The 13,063-nt window shown below is 42.9% G+C and overlaps 1 protein-coding gene across 2 annotated transcripts in view; it reads left to right on the top strand.

Annotated features, from left to right (window-relative positions):
- Positions 1–13,063, top strand: part of LOC126078851 (HLA class II histocompatibility antigen, DQ beta 1 chain-like) — a 215,417-nt gene that overhangs the window by 150,341 nt on the left and 52,013 nt on the right. Inside the window, exon 6 of one of the 2 annotated variants that reach the window (XM_049889687.1) lies at positions 3,168–3,201. The exons of the other annotated variant lie outside the window; for it this stretch is intronic. Within the exon in view, the coding sequence (XP_049745644.1) occupies positions 3,168–3,181 (14 nt within the window). The 3' untranslated portion in view covers positions 3,182–3,201. Of the gene's footprint in view, positions 1–3,167; positions 3,202–13,063 lie in introns of those variants that run through there. 2 annotated transcript variants of the gene reach the window in all.

Here is a 13,063-nt window from a genome sequence, read left to right as displayed (position 1 = left end):
CCTTGCAACATGGAAAACATATTCATCCCATCATATCAAAGCAAAAGTCTTAACTCCAAGTCCAAAATCCAAATATTCCTCTACATCTGTGAAATCTAGAATACAAGTTATTTGCTTCCAAAGGTGCAATGGCAGAACAGGCACAAGCTAGACTTTTCCGTTACAAATGGAAGAAATCCTCTGTTCTCTGAGACCATTTACACAACAGGCCTGCCCTTCTGTCCCTATTGGTATTGGCTACACTCTCGAGATTCTGAGTGGAGGCCCCTAGGCCCTGGGCTTCAGCTCCACCTTCCAGGCCCACTGGGACAGGAGCTCTGCTCTCTCGGTTTTAGGTGCACCATTCTCCTAGTCCATCTGAGTGGCAACTCTACCTTTAGAAACACCAGTGGACATGGCTCCACCTTTGAAACTCCTGAGGTCGTGGCCATACCTTTTGAGATGGAGGCAGCTTGGCTTGTTGTGTTGTCACTTCAGGTTCTGCTTCCTGGTTTCTTGGTCTCTCGGGTCCTCGAGCCTCATGCCCACATCCGCCCTGCTGGTGCAAGTGTTCCAAACCTCAGTAGCCCACCGATAAGTGCCTGGAGGCACCCCACTCCTCCAGGATGTCCCCTGTTCACAGGCACTCAGCTCTCTTGCTCTGTGCGTTGGCCGCTGCGCTGTCTTGCGCTGGTCTCCAGGTTCTGCTGCTGCCAATTCTGTGCTGCTGACTCTTCTCTGCCTCTGCCGGTTCTCTGCTGTGCTAGTCCTCTGCCGCTGTGGCTCCTCTATCCATTCAGTTTCAGAACCCTTCCACATTTTAGGTATCTGTTAGAGTAGCATCCCATTCTCTCGGTACCAAATTCTGTCTTAGTCATCTAGTGCTGCTTTAACAGAAGTACCACAAGTGGATGGCTTTAACAAAGTGAAATTTATTGTCACAGTCTAGTAGTTTATAAGTCCAAATTCAGGGTGTCAGCTCCAGGGGAAAGCTTTCTCTGTTGGCTCTGGAGGAAGATTCCTTGTCATCAATCTTCCCCTGGTCAAGGAGCTTCTCAGGCGCAGGGACCTCAGGTCCAAAGGACGCACTCTGCTCCTGATGTTGCTTTCTTGGTGGTGTGAGGTCCCCCTTACTGTGCTTTTTTTGTCTGTTACTTTCCTCAGTGGAGCCTCATGTGACCATCTCTCTAGCCAGGACAGAGACTCTAAACCACCACAACCTGCTGATCTGCTCAGTGACAGATTTCTATCCAGGCCATGTCAAAGTCCTGTGGTTTCGGAATGACCAGGAGGAGACGGCTGGCATTATGCCCACTCCCCTTATTAGGAATGGTGACTGGACCTTCCAGATTCTTGTAATGCTGGAAGTGACTCTCCAGCATGGAGATGTCTACATCTGCCAAGTAGAACACCCCAGCCTCCAGAGCCCCATCATGGTGGAGTGGCATAAGAGGAAGTTTGTTTCCTTTCACTGTGTGACCCATAGACGTCCCCTCTGACCTATCCCACCCCCTCCCTTATCCCTGATGGCACTACAACGCTGTGAATCGTAGGAGATTAGAGTATCTCCTACCCCATGGCAGGGGCATCCAGAGAATCCTGATCTCACTGCTTTTCTAGGTACACACTGTGGTCCTGGATCCCAGCCCTCATACTGCTGGGGGATTGACTATTAAGGGTGGTTATTGGGATCTTAGGATCTAAGGTTATGGATGTGCCCCTGAGGAGCCGAGATTTGCTTTCCTCCTTCCCCCTCACCCGCCCACTGTGCCAAGGATCTATGGGCTGGTCCTTCCCTCCCCTAGGTGCCGTCACAGTGGAGACCTTGGCTTCCCTGGCACCTTCATCTCCTGTACCATTGTCTTTTTTTTTTAACTTCCCAAACTGGACACTATGGAAGTGGGAAGAAGAGTTGATACACAGGATTCTGTTCCCCAGGGACACAGTCTGAATCTGCCCAGAGTAAGATACTGACTGGTATTGGAGGCTTTGTGCTGGGGCTGACCTTCCTTGGGCTGGGCCTTACCATCCATCATAGGAACCAGAAAGGTAAGGAACTCTGGGGGGAACTGGGGAAGATGGGCTGTGCCTGGGACCCTCTGTTCAGGCAGGCCCCTGCCTTAGGTGTAACTCTTGTTATTGACCCTGAAAGGAAAGCATCTGGGCTGGTGGTGGAAGGAGTGGAGAACTCAGGGGAGACAATGGATTCTGAGTTTATTGGTTGAAATGTAGCTCTACGTCTGAGCTGACTATTGGGGTTTATCCCAGGACTTTCTTCCAGTTCATCATTGTCTCGCTGGCTCCTCTCTGAAAACTTCCTCTGTTAAGATAGTCAGAGGCTCATCTTCCTTCTAGTGGCAGCTTCATTCACTTTAGGGGATTTAGCTTAAGGTAGTTAAGGCCTCAAGGCAAATGGGTGGGGGACAGAATGTTACTCCCAATTAGGTTGTGTATCTCATAGGATTTGGGGTGTGTGAGAGAATTTTTGTTTTTTGGTAACAAGATCTTTTTCTGTAACTCTTTTTTGTAGGACCTTGTGGGCCTCCCCCAACAGGTAACAAGTCTGCTGTGACCCAGTGGGAGTCAGGGGAGCCGATGTAAGAGGGAAGGACATGAGGCGGGTGTGCCTGGGCTCAGTGGTCTGTGTTCATGGTTCCCTGCTACAGGGATCAAGAGTTAGGATAGTAGTTTACCAGTTTCTGTAGGAACCTCCAGATGTTGTTCTTTAGAACCAGATCATAATTTCGGTGGCATTTTTTATGAAACTTGGAGCCAGAGTCATATCTTGGGTGTTAAACACCAAGGTGATGCCCAATTTGTGCCACATATTGATGGCTCCTGCCCTGTAGGCATTTCCTAGTGACTGAAAGAGGCTACTGGTGGTGAACAGAAGGTGAGTTATTATCCAATTTGCTAAAAAGATGGAAACAATTATTTCCTATCCCTTCATATCCCCAGAAGGGTAACAGCTGCCCCCAACCTCTGCCTCTAGCACATCTCCTTAACCTGACATCCTGTGTTCACTTTAACTGATATCCCCTTTACGCAGATATTGGGGGGAGGTATTAATGATGTATCCTGGACCTAAGCTATCTCTACTTGGTGGTGCAGGGGTGCTGAGGGGAGGGCAGATGGCATGTGTTCCTCAGGGAGCTGTGTTCTCATCACTCTGCCTCTCTCCTCTGCAGGGCTCCTGCACTGACTCCTGAGGATGTTTTGACTGAGGTTGCTTCTTATTATTCTGTAATGTCCTTGACCAGAATCCCCAGGCTCCTGTGTCAGCCTGGTCCTCCTGTGAGAACTGAGTCCTGCAGTGCTTCTGACACAGCTGCCGGGTCACCTCGTGTGACCCCTGCCCAGGAATCTGGTTGTGACTCTGGCTCCTGCACTGACCCAAGAGCCTCTGTTGTGTATGCTGCCAGCTGCATCTCCACAGAGCCTATGGACTTTTCTGTTTCTGTTGCCCCAACAGACTGCTCAGGAGATGCACAGTAAACCCATTTAAGAGTTTTTTTTTCATAGTTAAGCCTGGTTATGAGTTATCTGTACCCTGAATCTCCTTAACTTGGGTGAGGCAAAAATTACTGCAGAATGAAGGCATCATATTGTGAGGTGACTTAGCCAACCTCAAACCTGTGGCTTGAAGGAGGGACTACTCCTTGAGAGGAAGCTAGAAGCATCATGAGTCCGTATAATGGTGGGTAGAGGACATAAAAAATCAATTAAATTGTTCCATCCCCTATGGTTCTTTAGGATCAAAGTTCAGTGCAATGGCTTTAGGATATCCTAGCCTCCCCTCCAGTTTGGTAAGTGTCATGGATTTAACTGTGTCTCCCCAAAATAAATATGTGTCAACTGTGTCCATCCATGATTCTCAGTATTGTGTGGTTGTCCCCCATTTTGTGATTGATGTAATTTTCCTATGTATTGTAAATCCTAATCTCTGCTGGTGGTTAATGAGTGTTAGGGTGATATGGAACACTGTCATGGGTTGAATTATGTCCCCCCAAAAATGTGTGTGATCAACTTGGTTAGGCCATGTGTGGATGTCTTCCATTTTGTGATTGTAATTTTATGTTGAGAGGATTAGGGTGGAATTGTAACACCACCCTTACTCAGGTCACCTCCCTGAACAAAGGTAAAGGGAGTTTCCCTGGAGTGTGGCCTGCACCACTAAAAGGAAAGGGAAGCCAGCAGAGAGCTGGGGACCTCATACCATCACGAAAGAAGCACCGGGAGTGGAGCACTTCTTTTAGACCTAGGGTTCCTGGGCAGAGAAGTTCCTAGTCCAGGTGAAGATTGACGAGAAAGGCCTTCCTCCAGAGCTGACAGAGAGAGAAAGCCTTCCCTTGGAGCTGACACCCTGAATTTGGATTTTTAACCTACTTTACTTTGAGAAAATAAACTTCACTTTGTTAAAGCCATCCACTTGTGGTAGTTCTGATATAGCAGCACTAGATGACTAACACAAACATCCTTGCTCAGGTCACATTCCTGATCCAATATAAAAGGAGTTTCCCTGGGATGTGGCCTGCACCACTTTTTATCTCACAAGACATGAAAAAGAAGTGAGTTCGGTGGGCAGGGGGGTTCATACCACCAAGAGAGCAGCACCAGGAGCAGAGCGTGTCCTTTGGACTAGAGGTTCCTGCATGGAAATGCTCCCAGCCCAGGGGAAGATTGATGACAAGGACCTTCCTCCAGAGTCAGCAGGCAGAGAACCCTTCCCCTGGAGATGACGCGCTGAATTTGGACTTGTAGCCTACCAGACTGTGAGAGAATAAATTTCTGTTTTTTTCAAGCCATCCACATGTGGTATTTCTGTTACAGCGGCACTAGATGACTAAGACAGTATTGTACAACGCATGGTGGAATTATTTGGAGGAAGATAGAGTGACTTCTGGTGTCAGAAAAGCAGAGCGATGTCTCACATATATTCTGGGAAATCACATGGATCAAGGCCTATTTTTATTTTTGAGAAAGTATAACCAGCAATAAGAATGTAATTCTTGATTCCAAATGGTAGAAACCCAACTCAAACTTATTTTGTTCATGTAACAGGAAATTCTAGGGATCAGGTGGATTTCAGAAATGACTAGATCCAGCTATTATTCAGTGCAGTCTTCATCTCTTTTCTTTCTGCTATATCTGTATCTGTGCACCTTTCTCTCTTTCTCCATCCCTTTGTTCCTGTGCGTTTGTGTCTCTCTGGATCTTTGTATATCTGCCTCTCTCTATTTTTGGTTTTCTCTCTCTGTGTCTACTCCTTTCTCACTATTTTCTGCATCTCTTTATCTGTTTCTTTCTGCATCTCTGTGTGTTTTCTGTGTCAATGTTTCTCATCACCTTATATCTTACCTCTGTTTCTGCGTGTGTGTCTGTCTCTGCTGTGTGTCTCCAGAGTGTCTACCAGGGGTTCCACAATTTTAAGGAAGATTCTGATTGGTTAAATATGGGTCACATACAGACCTTTCAGAAACATCACCCAGTACATAGGATGCAGATAGCTGGCCTTATGTCCTCAGCCTATATTAGTAATGGAGCAGGACTACTTTCCAGATTGTCATAGTGCTGGAAAAGACTCTGTAGCGTGGAGATATTTACTGCACTGTGTGGAACATCCCAGACTTTGAAGTGCTCTCACAGTGGAGTGGCATAAGTTGCAATTTGTTTGCCTTCACTGTGGGCCCACAAGAGAGGGGCAGAACTCACTCAGGTTCCGGTGTCCCTCATTAGGAGTGTTGACTCACACTCAACCTATCTCTTATTTCCTGTACCATTACCTGATGGTGTAGGGATCCTCAGGAGACAGAGCTCCTCTTGTCTGTGGACATATTGACTGTTGATTCCTTTTTTGTTTTGTTTTATTTTAATTTTATTGTGCTTTAGGCGAAAGTTTGCAGCTCGTTACTTTCTCATTCAAAAATTTATGCACACATTGTTTTGTGACATTGGTTGCAGTCCCCACAATATGACAGCATGATCCCCCTTTGCACCTCTGATTCTCTGTGTCCATTCGTCCAGTTCTTGTCCCTTCCTGCCTTCTTGTCTTTTTTTTTGGATGGGAGTTGACCATTTGGTCTCGTGTATTTGATTGAGATAAGAAGAATCTCCTCATGTGTGTTGTTGTTTGTTTTATAGGTCAGTCTAATCTTTATCTGATAGGGGGCTTCGAGAAAGGTTTCAGTTCTGGATTAGCAGAGTGTCTATGGGCCATAGTCTTGGGGTTTCCTCCGGTTTCCTCAGACCAGTAAGTCTAGTCGGTTTTTGTGAATTTGAATTCTGTTCTACATTTTTTTCCCATTCTGTCTGGGACAGTCTGTTGTCTAGATGGTGGTATCCAGGCACCATCTAGTTCTTAGGCTGGTGCAGAACCTGGTTCTTGTGGTCCTTTAGTCATTTGGGCTAATTTGTCTTTGTGTCTCTGTTTTTCATCATACTCCTTTGCTCTAAATGTGATGGAACCAAAAGATGGCTGCTCGGAAGCTTCTGAGACCCCGACACTACTCACCAAAGTGGGATGTAGAACATTTTCTTTATGAACTATGCTATGCCAACTGACCTAGATGTCCCCTGTCACTATGGTCCCCAACAGCCAGCCCCAGGTACTCAGTCCCTAACTACACTGGAATGTTTCTAGGAAATGTCTATGCTTTTGCTTTGGTCCAGTTGTGCTGACTTCCCCTATATTGTGTGTTGTCCTTTCCTTCACTGAAGTTAACATTTGTCTACTATCTAGTTAGTAATTCCCCCTACTTCTCCCTTCCTACCCTTATAATCATCAAAGAATGCTTTTTATGTGTGTGTGTGTGACCTGTTGATTTCTGAGGACATACTGTTCCCAGGGGTTAGGTAGGTCGTACTATGTACCATGGCTCCTTTGACATAGACCCAGCCCAGACCCAGATAGCAGGACCATCCAGTCAGCCTCCCTTTAAGTCTCAGTTTGACAGAAATGTTGAAATGTATCAAGTATGTAATTACCCATATAGCTTTGTTTCTTACAAATATTTGATACAATGATGGTGATATTTTATGTATTTCTACTGACACCTCACGCCACGGATTAGCATCTCTTTACTACTGGAATTAGGGTCATTATGACTCGATGGCAGTGGGGTCCTGGGGTTGTAGTGCCTTTAAATCTGGCCATACTTGAGAACCAATTCAGAAAACTCATTCTTAAGATTTTATTCTTCCAGAACCACTTGGGTACCATATGTCTTATTCTACGTTCTCTGGAGGAACAAAACTAATGAAGTGGTTTTATATATACGTATGGATTTACTTCAAGGAAATGGCTCACACAATTGTGGGGGATGCAAGTCCCAAATCTGTGGGTCAAGTTACATGCTGCTGGCTTCGTCAAGGTCCCAAGCACCTAAGGCAAGCAGCAAGAAGAGTGCAGGGTGAAAAAAGAGTGAGCTTTGCCTAAATATTTGTTTATATTATGGATGCAGACCACAGTCCAGTGGAAAATCCTCTTCCAAGTGATTGGCTGCCCAGATCAGATCACAAAATGAGAGGTGATTGCATAGTGTCTGCCAGTCTACTGAGAATTATAGCCTAGCCAAGGTGACACGTAACAATCCCACTCTGAGCGGAGGTGACGGAATACTCCTTCTAAAAGTGCATTTAACAATATGGACATATCTGTGTCTTGTATAAAAAGACATCTACAAGAAAAGATGTGCTCCAGGGCAAAACATCAGGGCTATGACTTTACTCAGTGATTCTCTCAATCTAGTTTCTCTTATAATCATAAGATGGCTGCAGCAGCTCCAGGCATTAAATCCTCACCCAAAGCAATCTAGAAGCAAGGATGCTGTTTATGAGGGAGAAAATCTTCCCCAAAATACATCAAGTAGTCCTCTTTCACTCATTGTCCAGAATAATATAGCTTGCCTATTCTGAAACCCTTTACTGTTAAAGAAAGATAATTAAAAATTGGGTTAGGTAAGTAAGGTTTATCCTATGGGATAAAGCCATCCTCTCCTGAAGGATATGGCTAAGTGGAGGATGGGAATACCTTAACAAAATCTAAGTTCTCACTGAGATGATTAATACAAACAATGAGAAGTGTCTTCCTCAGAGGGAATGCTGCGCAGCCCAAGAATGTAATGGTATAAGTTACATTTGGAAAGTTGTCTTCCATTTGTCCCCTGTACAACTGAATACAAAACCTCCAGGCATTCCTGAGGTCCAAACCAATGTATACCTCGACTTTCCAGTGTAGTCCAGAGTTGGAAAATGGGAAGTTTTTTCATTCTAACCATAATTTTTCTACTATTGGTTTGGTTAAAAAAAAAAAAATTCAGTGTAATTAATACATGACTATTTTCTCCTAGTTCAAGATTTTTGTACATAAGGTCAAATTTCCCTTTTCCACCCTCAGTGATGTAGGTCTTTATTTAACTCTACAGTAATAAAATTTTTTTTTTTTTTTCAGTTTGGAGTAAAAATCCCAGGCATCTTTATGCTTATGTAAATACATGTAGATAATATAATCTATGGATTGTGTGAGTTAAACACTTATGATAGCATGTTGATATCACTTTGTAAGTTCCTTTTGTCAGTGAACAATATGATTTGGAGACACTTCCATGATGCTACATATGAAATTATAAATTATTATTATTTTACAGCTGCATAGTATTCCAGTTTTGAATGCCTATTTTTTTTTAGTCATTCATTATGATTGGATCCATCTTAAGTGATTCTTCTTTCAGTTACTACTGTACTTAAATTGTACTCTTTTGTGTTTCCTTCTCCTAATTATGGCCAAAATATCTTCATGTTCTTCTTTTTTATTCTTTCATTTGCCACATTGAAGTTATATGGAGCCTTATGTTGTCAAGGCTGATAATATTGATATTCATCTGCAGTAATAATTTTCTTTTGGGCTTTTCCCACAGCTTAGTTGTTAAAATTGAAAAAAAAAAAAAGAGTTGTTTATAACTTTGTAAATATCATTTATGTAGCCAAGCTTCCTAGGCTTGACATGGAGCTGTCATACGAGGATCCCCCTTCAGTGATATCTTGGGTTTATTTAATTCAGTGTTGTTGGATCCCTTGTCTTCTTTTTTCCAGGTTAATAATGCCCTTTTACTAAATTATGTCCTTAAGCAGCTGCCAATAAAACTATGTGTGCTAGATAAACTTTACATCTTTTCATGTGTGACAGTGTTTTATTCTGTCTTCATACCTCAGGGTGATTTTGAACCACCATTTCTCTCCCTTACTATAAAAAAATACTATACACCTTTAAAATTCATCTGAACACACATTTCTTTAAACCTCCTTTAACATCCACCACCACCACGTGTCTGTCAGTTTGCCATATTGTGGTAGCTTGCATTGTTGCTGTGATGCTGGAAGCTTTGTCACTGGTATTTCAAAAAGCAGTTGCATGGTGGACAGGATTCAGCAGAGCTTTCAGTCTAAGACAGAGTAGGAAGAAGGACCTGACAGTTTACTTCCAAAAAAATTTGGGCAGCAAAAACGTTATGAAAATCAATGGAACATGATCTGATATAGTGAGGAAAGATGAGCCCCCCAGGTTGGAAGGTACTCAAAAGATGACTGGGGAAGAGCTGCCTCCTCAAAGTAGAGCCAACCTCAATGATGTGGTTGAAGTCAAGCTTTTGGAATCTTCATCTGCTGATGTGGCAGGACTCGAAAAGAAACAGCTGCAAACATCCATTAATAATTGGAACATGGAATGTATGAAGTATGAACCTAGGAAAATTGGAAGTCGTAAAAAATGAGATGGAACACAGAAACATCAGCAGCCTAGGCATTAGTGAGCTGAAAAGAACTGGTATTGACCATATTGAATCAGACAATCACAGGGCCTAGGATGCCAGGAATGACACATTGAAGAGGAATGACGTCGTGTTCCTCAACAAAAAGAACATTTCAACATCTCTCCTGAAGCACAACAGTGTCAGTGATAGGATAATATCCATATGCCTACAAATTAGACCAGTTAATACAACTATCATTCAAACTTACGTACCAACCACTACGGACAAAGATGAAGAAACTGAATATTTTTATCTACTTCTGCAGTCTGAAAGTGACGAACATGCAATCAAGAAAAAAAAAAAAAATCAAGATGCACTAGTAATTACTGGTGATTGGAATGTGAAAGTTGGAAACAAAGAAAAAGGAGTTGTATCTGGGTAATAGGGCCTTGGTGATGAAAACAATTCTGGAGATCACATAATAAAATTTTGCAAGGCTCACTGCTTCTTCATTGCAAATACCTTTTTTCAACAACATAAAGTGAGAGTATACATGCGGACCTTGCTGGATGGAACACACAGGAAGCAAATCAACTACTTCCCTGGAAAGAGAGGATGGAAAGGCTCAATATCATCAGTCAGAATGAGGCCTGTAACCGACCATCAATTGCTCATATGCAAGTTGAAGTTGAAGAAAATTAGAACAAGTTCAAGAGAGCCAAAGTATGATGTTGATTATATCCCACCTGAATATACAGACCGTCTCAAGAATATATTTGAGGCATTGAACACTAATGACCAAAGGCCAGAAGAGACGTGGAGTGACATCAAGGACATCATACCTAAAGAAAGCAAGAGGTCATTAGAGGGACAGAAAAGAAAGAAAAGACCAAAGTGATGTCAGAAGAGACTCTGAAAGTTGTTCTTGACTGTCAATAGCTAGAGCAAAAGGGAGAAATGATGAAGAGAAAGAGCTGAACAGAAGATTTCAAAGGGCGGCTTGAGAAGACAAAGTATAATGAAATGTGCAAAAACCTGGAGATAGAAAACCAAAAGGGAAGAACATGCTCAGCGTTTCTCATGCTGAAAGAAAATAAGAAAAAGAGCTTGAGTTGCAATATTGAAGGATTCTATGGGGAAAATATTAGACGACACAGAAGCATCAAAAGAAGATGGAGGGAATACACAGAGTCGACATTCAACGATTTCAGGAGTTAACATATGATCAAGAACCAATGGTACTGAAGGAAGAAGTCCAAGCTACGCTGCAGGCATTGGCAAAAATAAGGTTTCAGGAATTGACAGAATACCAAATGAGATGTTTCAAAAAATGGAAACAGTGCTGGGAGCACTCACTCGTCTATGCCAAGAAAATTGGAAGACAGATAACTGGCCAACAGACTGTAAGAGACCCATATTTGTATCCATTCTAAAGAAAGGTGGTCCAACAGAATGCACAAATTATCAAACAGTATCATTAATATAAAAAAAAAAGAATTTTTTTTTTATCAAACACAAGTAAAATTTTGCTGAATATCATTCGAAAGTGATTACAGTAATACAGCGACAAGGAACTGCCAGAAATTCCAGCCAGATTCAGTAGAGGACGTGGAAACAGGAATATCTTTGCTGATGCCCAGTGGATCCTGGTCGAAAGCAGAGAATACTAGAAAGATGTGTACCTGTATTTTATTGACTATGCAAAGGCATTCAACTGTGTGGATCATAACAAATTATGGATAACATCGTGAAGAATGGGAATTCCAGAACACTTAATTGTGCTCATGAGGAACCTGTACATAGACCAAGAGGCAGTCGTTTAAACAGGACGAGGGGATACCTCATGGTTTGTATCCGTTCACTATACTTATTCAATCTGTATGCTGAGCAAATAATCCGAGAAGCTGGACTATATGAAGAAGAACGTGGCAAGAGTACTGGAGAAAGCCTCATTAACAGCATGCAATATGTAGATGACACAACCTTGCTGAGAGCAAGGAGGACTTGAAGCACTTACTGATGAAGATGAAAAACTACAGCCTTCAGTATGGATTACACCTCAACGTAAAGAAAACAAAATTCCTGACAACTGGACTGATAAGCAAGTTCATGATAAATGGAGAATATACTGAGGGTACAAGAATTTCATTTTACTTGGATCCACAATCAACACCCATGGAAGCAGCAGTCAAGAAATCAAATGACACATTGCATTGGGCAAACTGCTGCAAAAGACCTCTTTAATTTGTTAAAAAGTAAAGGTGTTAGTTTAAGGACTAAGGTGCACCTGACCCAAACCTCGGTGTTTTCAATTGCCTCATATGCATGTGAAAGGTGAACAATGAATAAGGAAGACTGAAGGACTGATGCCTTTGAATTATGGTGTTGGTGAAGAATATTGAATATACCGTGGACTGCCAGAGGAACACACAAATCTGTCTGGGAACAAGTACAGCCAGAATGCTTATTAGAAGCAAAGACCGCCAGACTTTGTCTTACATACTTTGGACATGTTATCAGGAGGAATCGTCTCTTGTGAAGGATATCATGCTTGGTAAAGTAGAGGGTAAGCTAAAAAGAGGAAGACCCTTAATGAGATGGATTGACAAAGTGGCTGCAACAGTGGACTCAAGTATAACAATTACTGTATGGATGGTGCACCACCAGGCAGTGTTTTGTTCTGTCATACATATGGTCATTATGGTCAGATGGATCCCACTCGACCACATCTAACAATAACAACAAATGATGGGATTAGTCAGTTTTGCTCTCCCTCTAGGCTTAAAACGAACTATCCCAGAAGCAGGAGGAGAGGAAATCACCACCACCAAGGAAAAGGAGGCAGGAGTGGAGCATATCCTTTGGATCCAGAATCCCTGTGCTGAGAAGCTCCTGAAACCAGGAGACAGAGAAAGAGAGAGAGAGAGAGCTGTTACACTGAAGACAGCAAGAAGCAGTGGTGGGAGAGGCAGCAGAACCAGGAGACCAGCAGGAGATGGTGTAGTGTTTTTCTAATCCACAAAGCTAGAGCTGAGTGCCTTTGGGCAAAGGCTTACCGGTGTACTGGGGTGCCTCTGGGGACTTATCTGCAGAGTGAATAGAGTTTTGTAACACTTGCTCAGCAGTGCAGTGGCCAGGCTGAGGGGCAGAGAGGTTAAGGGGTCAGAGAGAGGCTTGTCTCTGTATACCGCTGAGAAGATGCTATTCTTACCAAAGAACTGTATCCTGAGTGTTCCTGAACCTGAATTGTATATAACTTGTTACTTCCTTACTAAACTGCATTACTCTCAGTATGGTCTGTGAGTTTTATGTAGTTATTGCAAGCAATTATCAAACTC

Source organism: Elephas maximus, chromosome 1 (assembly GCF_024166365.1).
Source record: "Elephas maximus indicus isolate mEleMax1 chromosome 1, mEleMax1 primary haplotype, whole genome shotgun sequence".
Lineage (NCBI taxonomy): Eukaryota > Metazoa > Chordata > Mammalia > Proboscidea > Elephantidae > Elephas > Elephas maximus.
The sequence above is the reverse complement of the archived record's forward strand: the minus strand, read 5'-3'. Positions and strand labels throughout refer to the sequence as shown.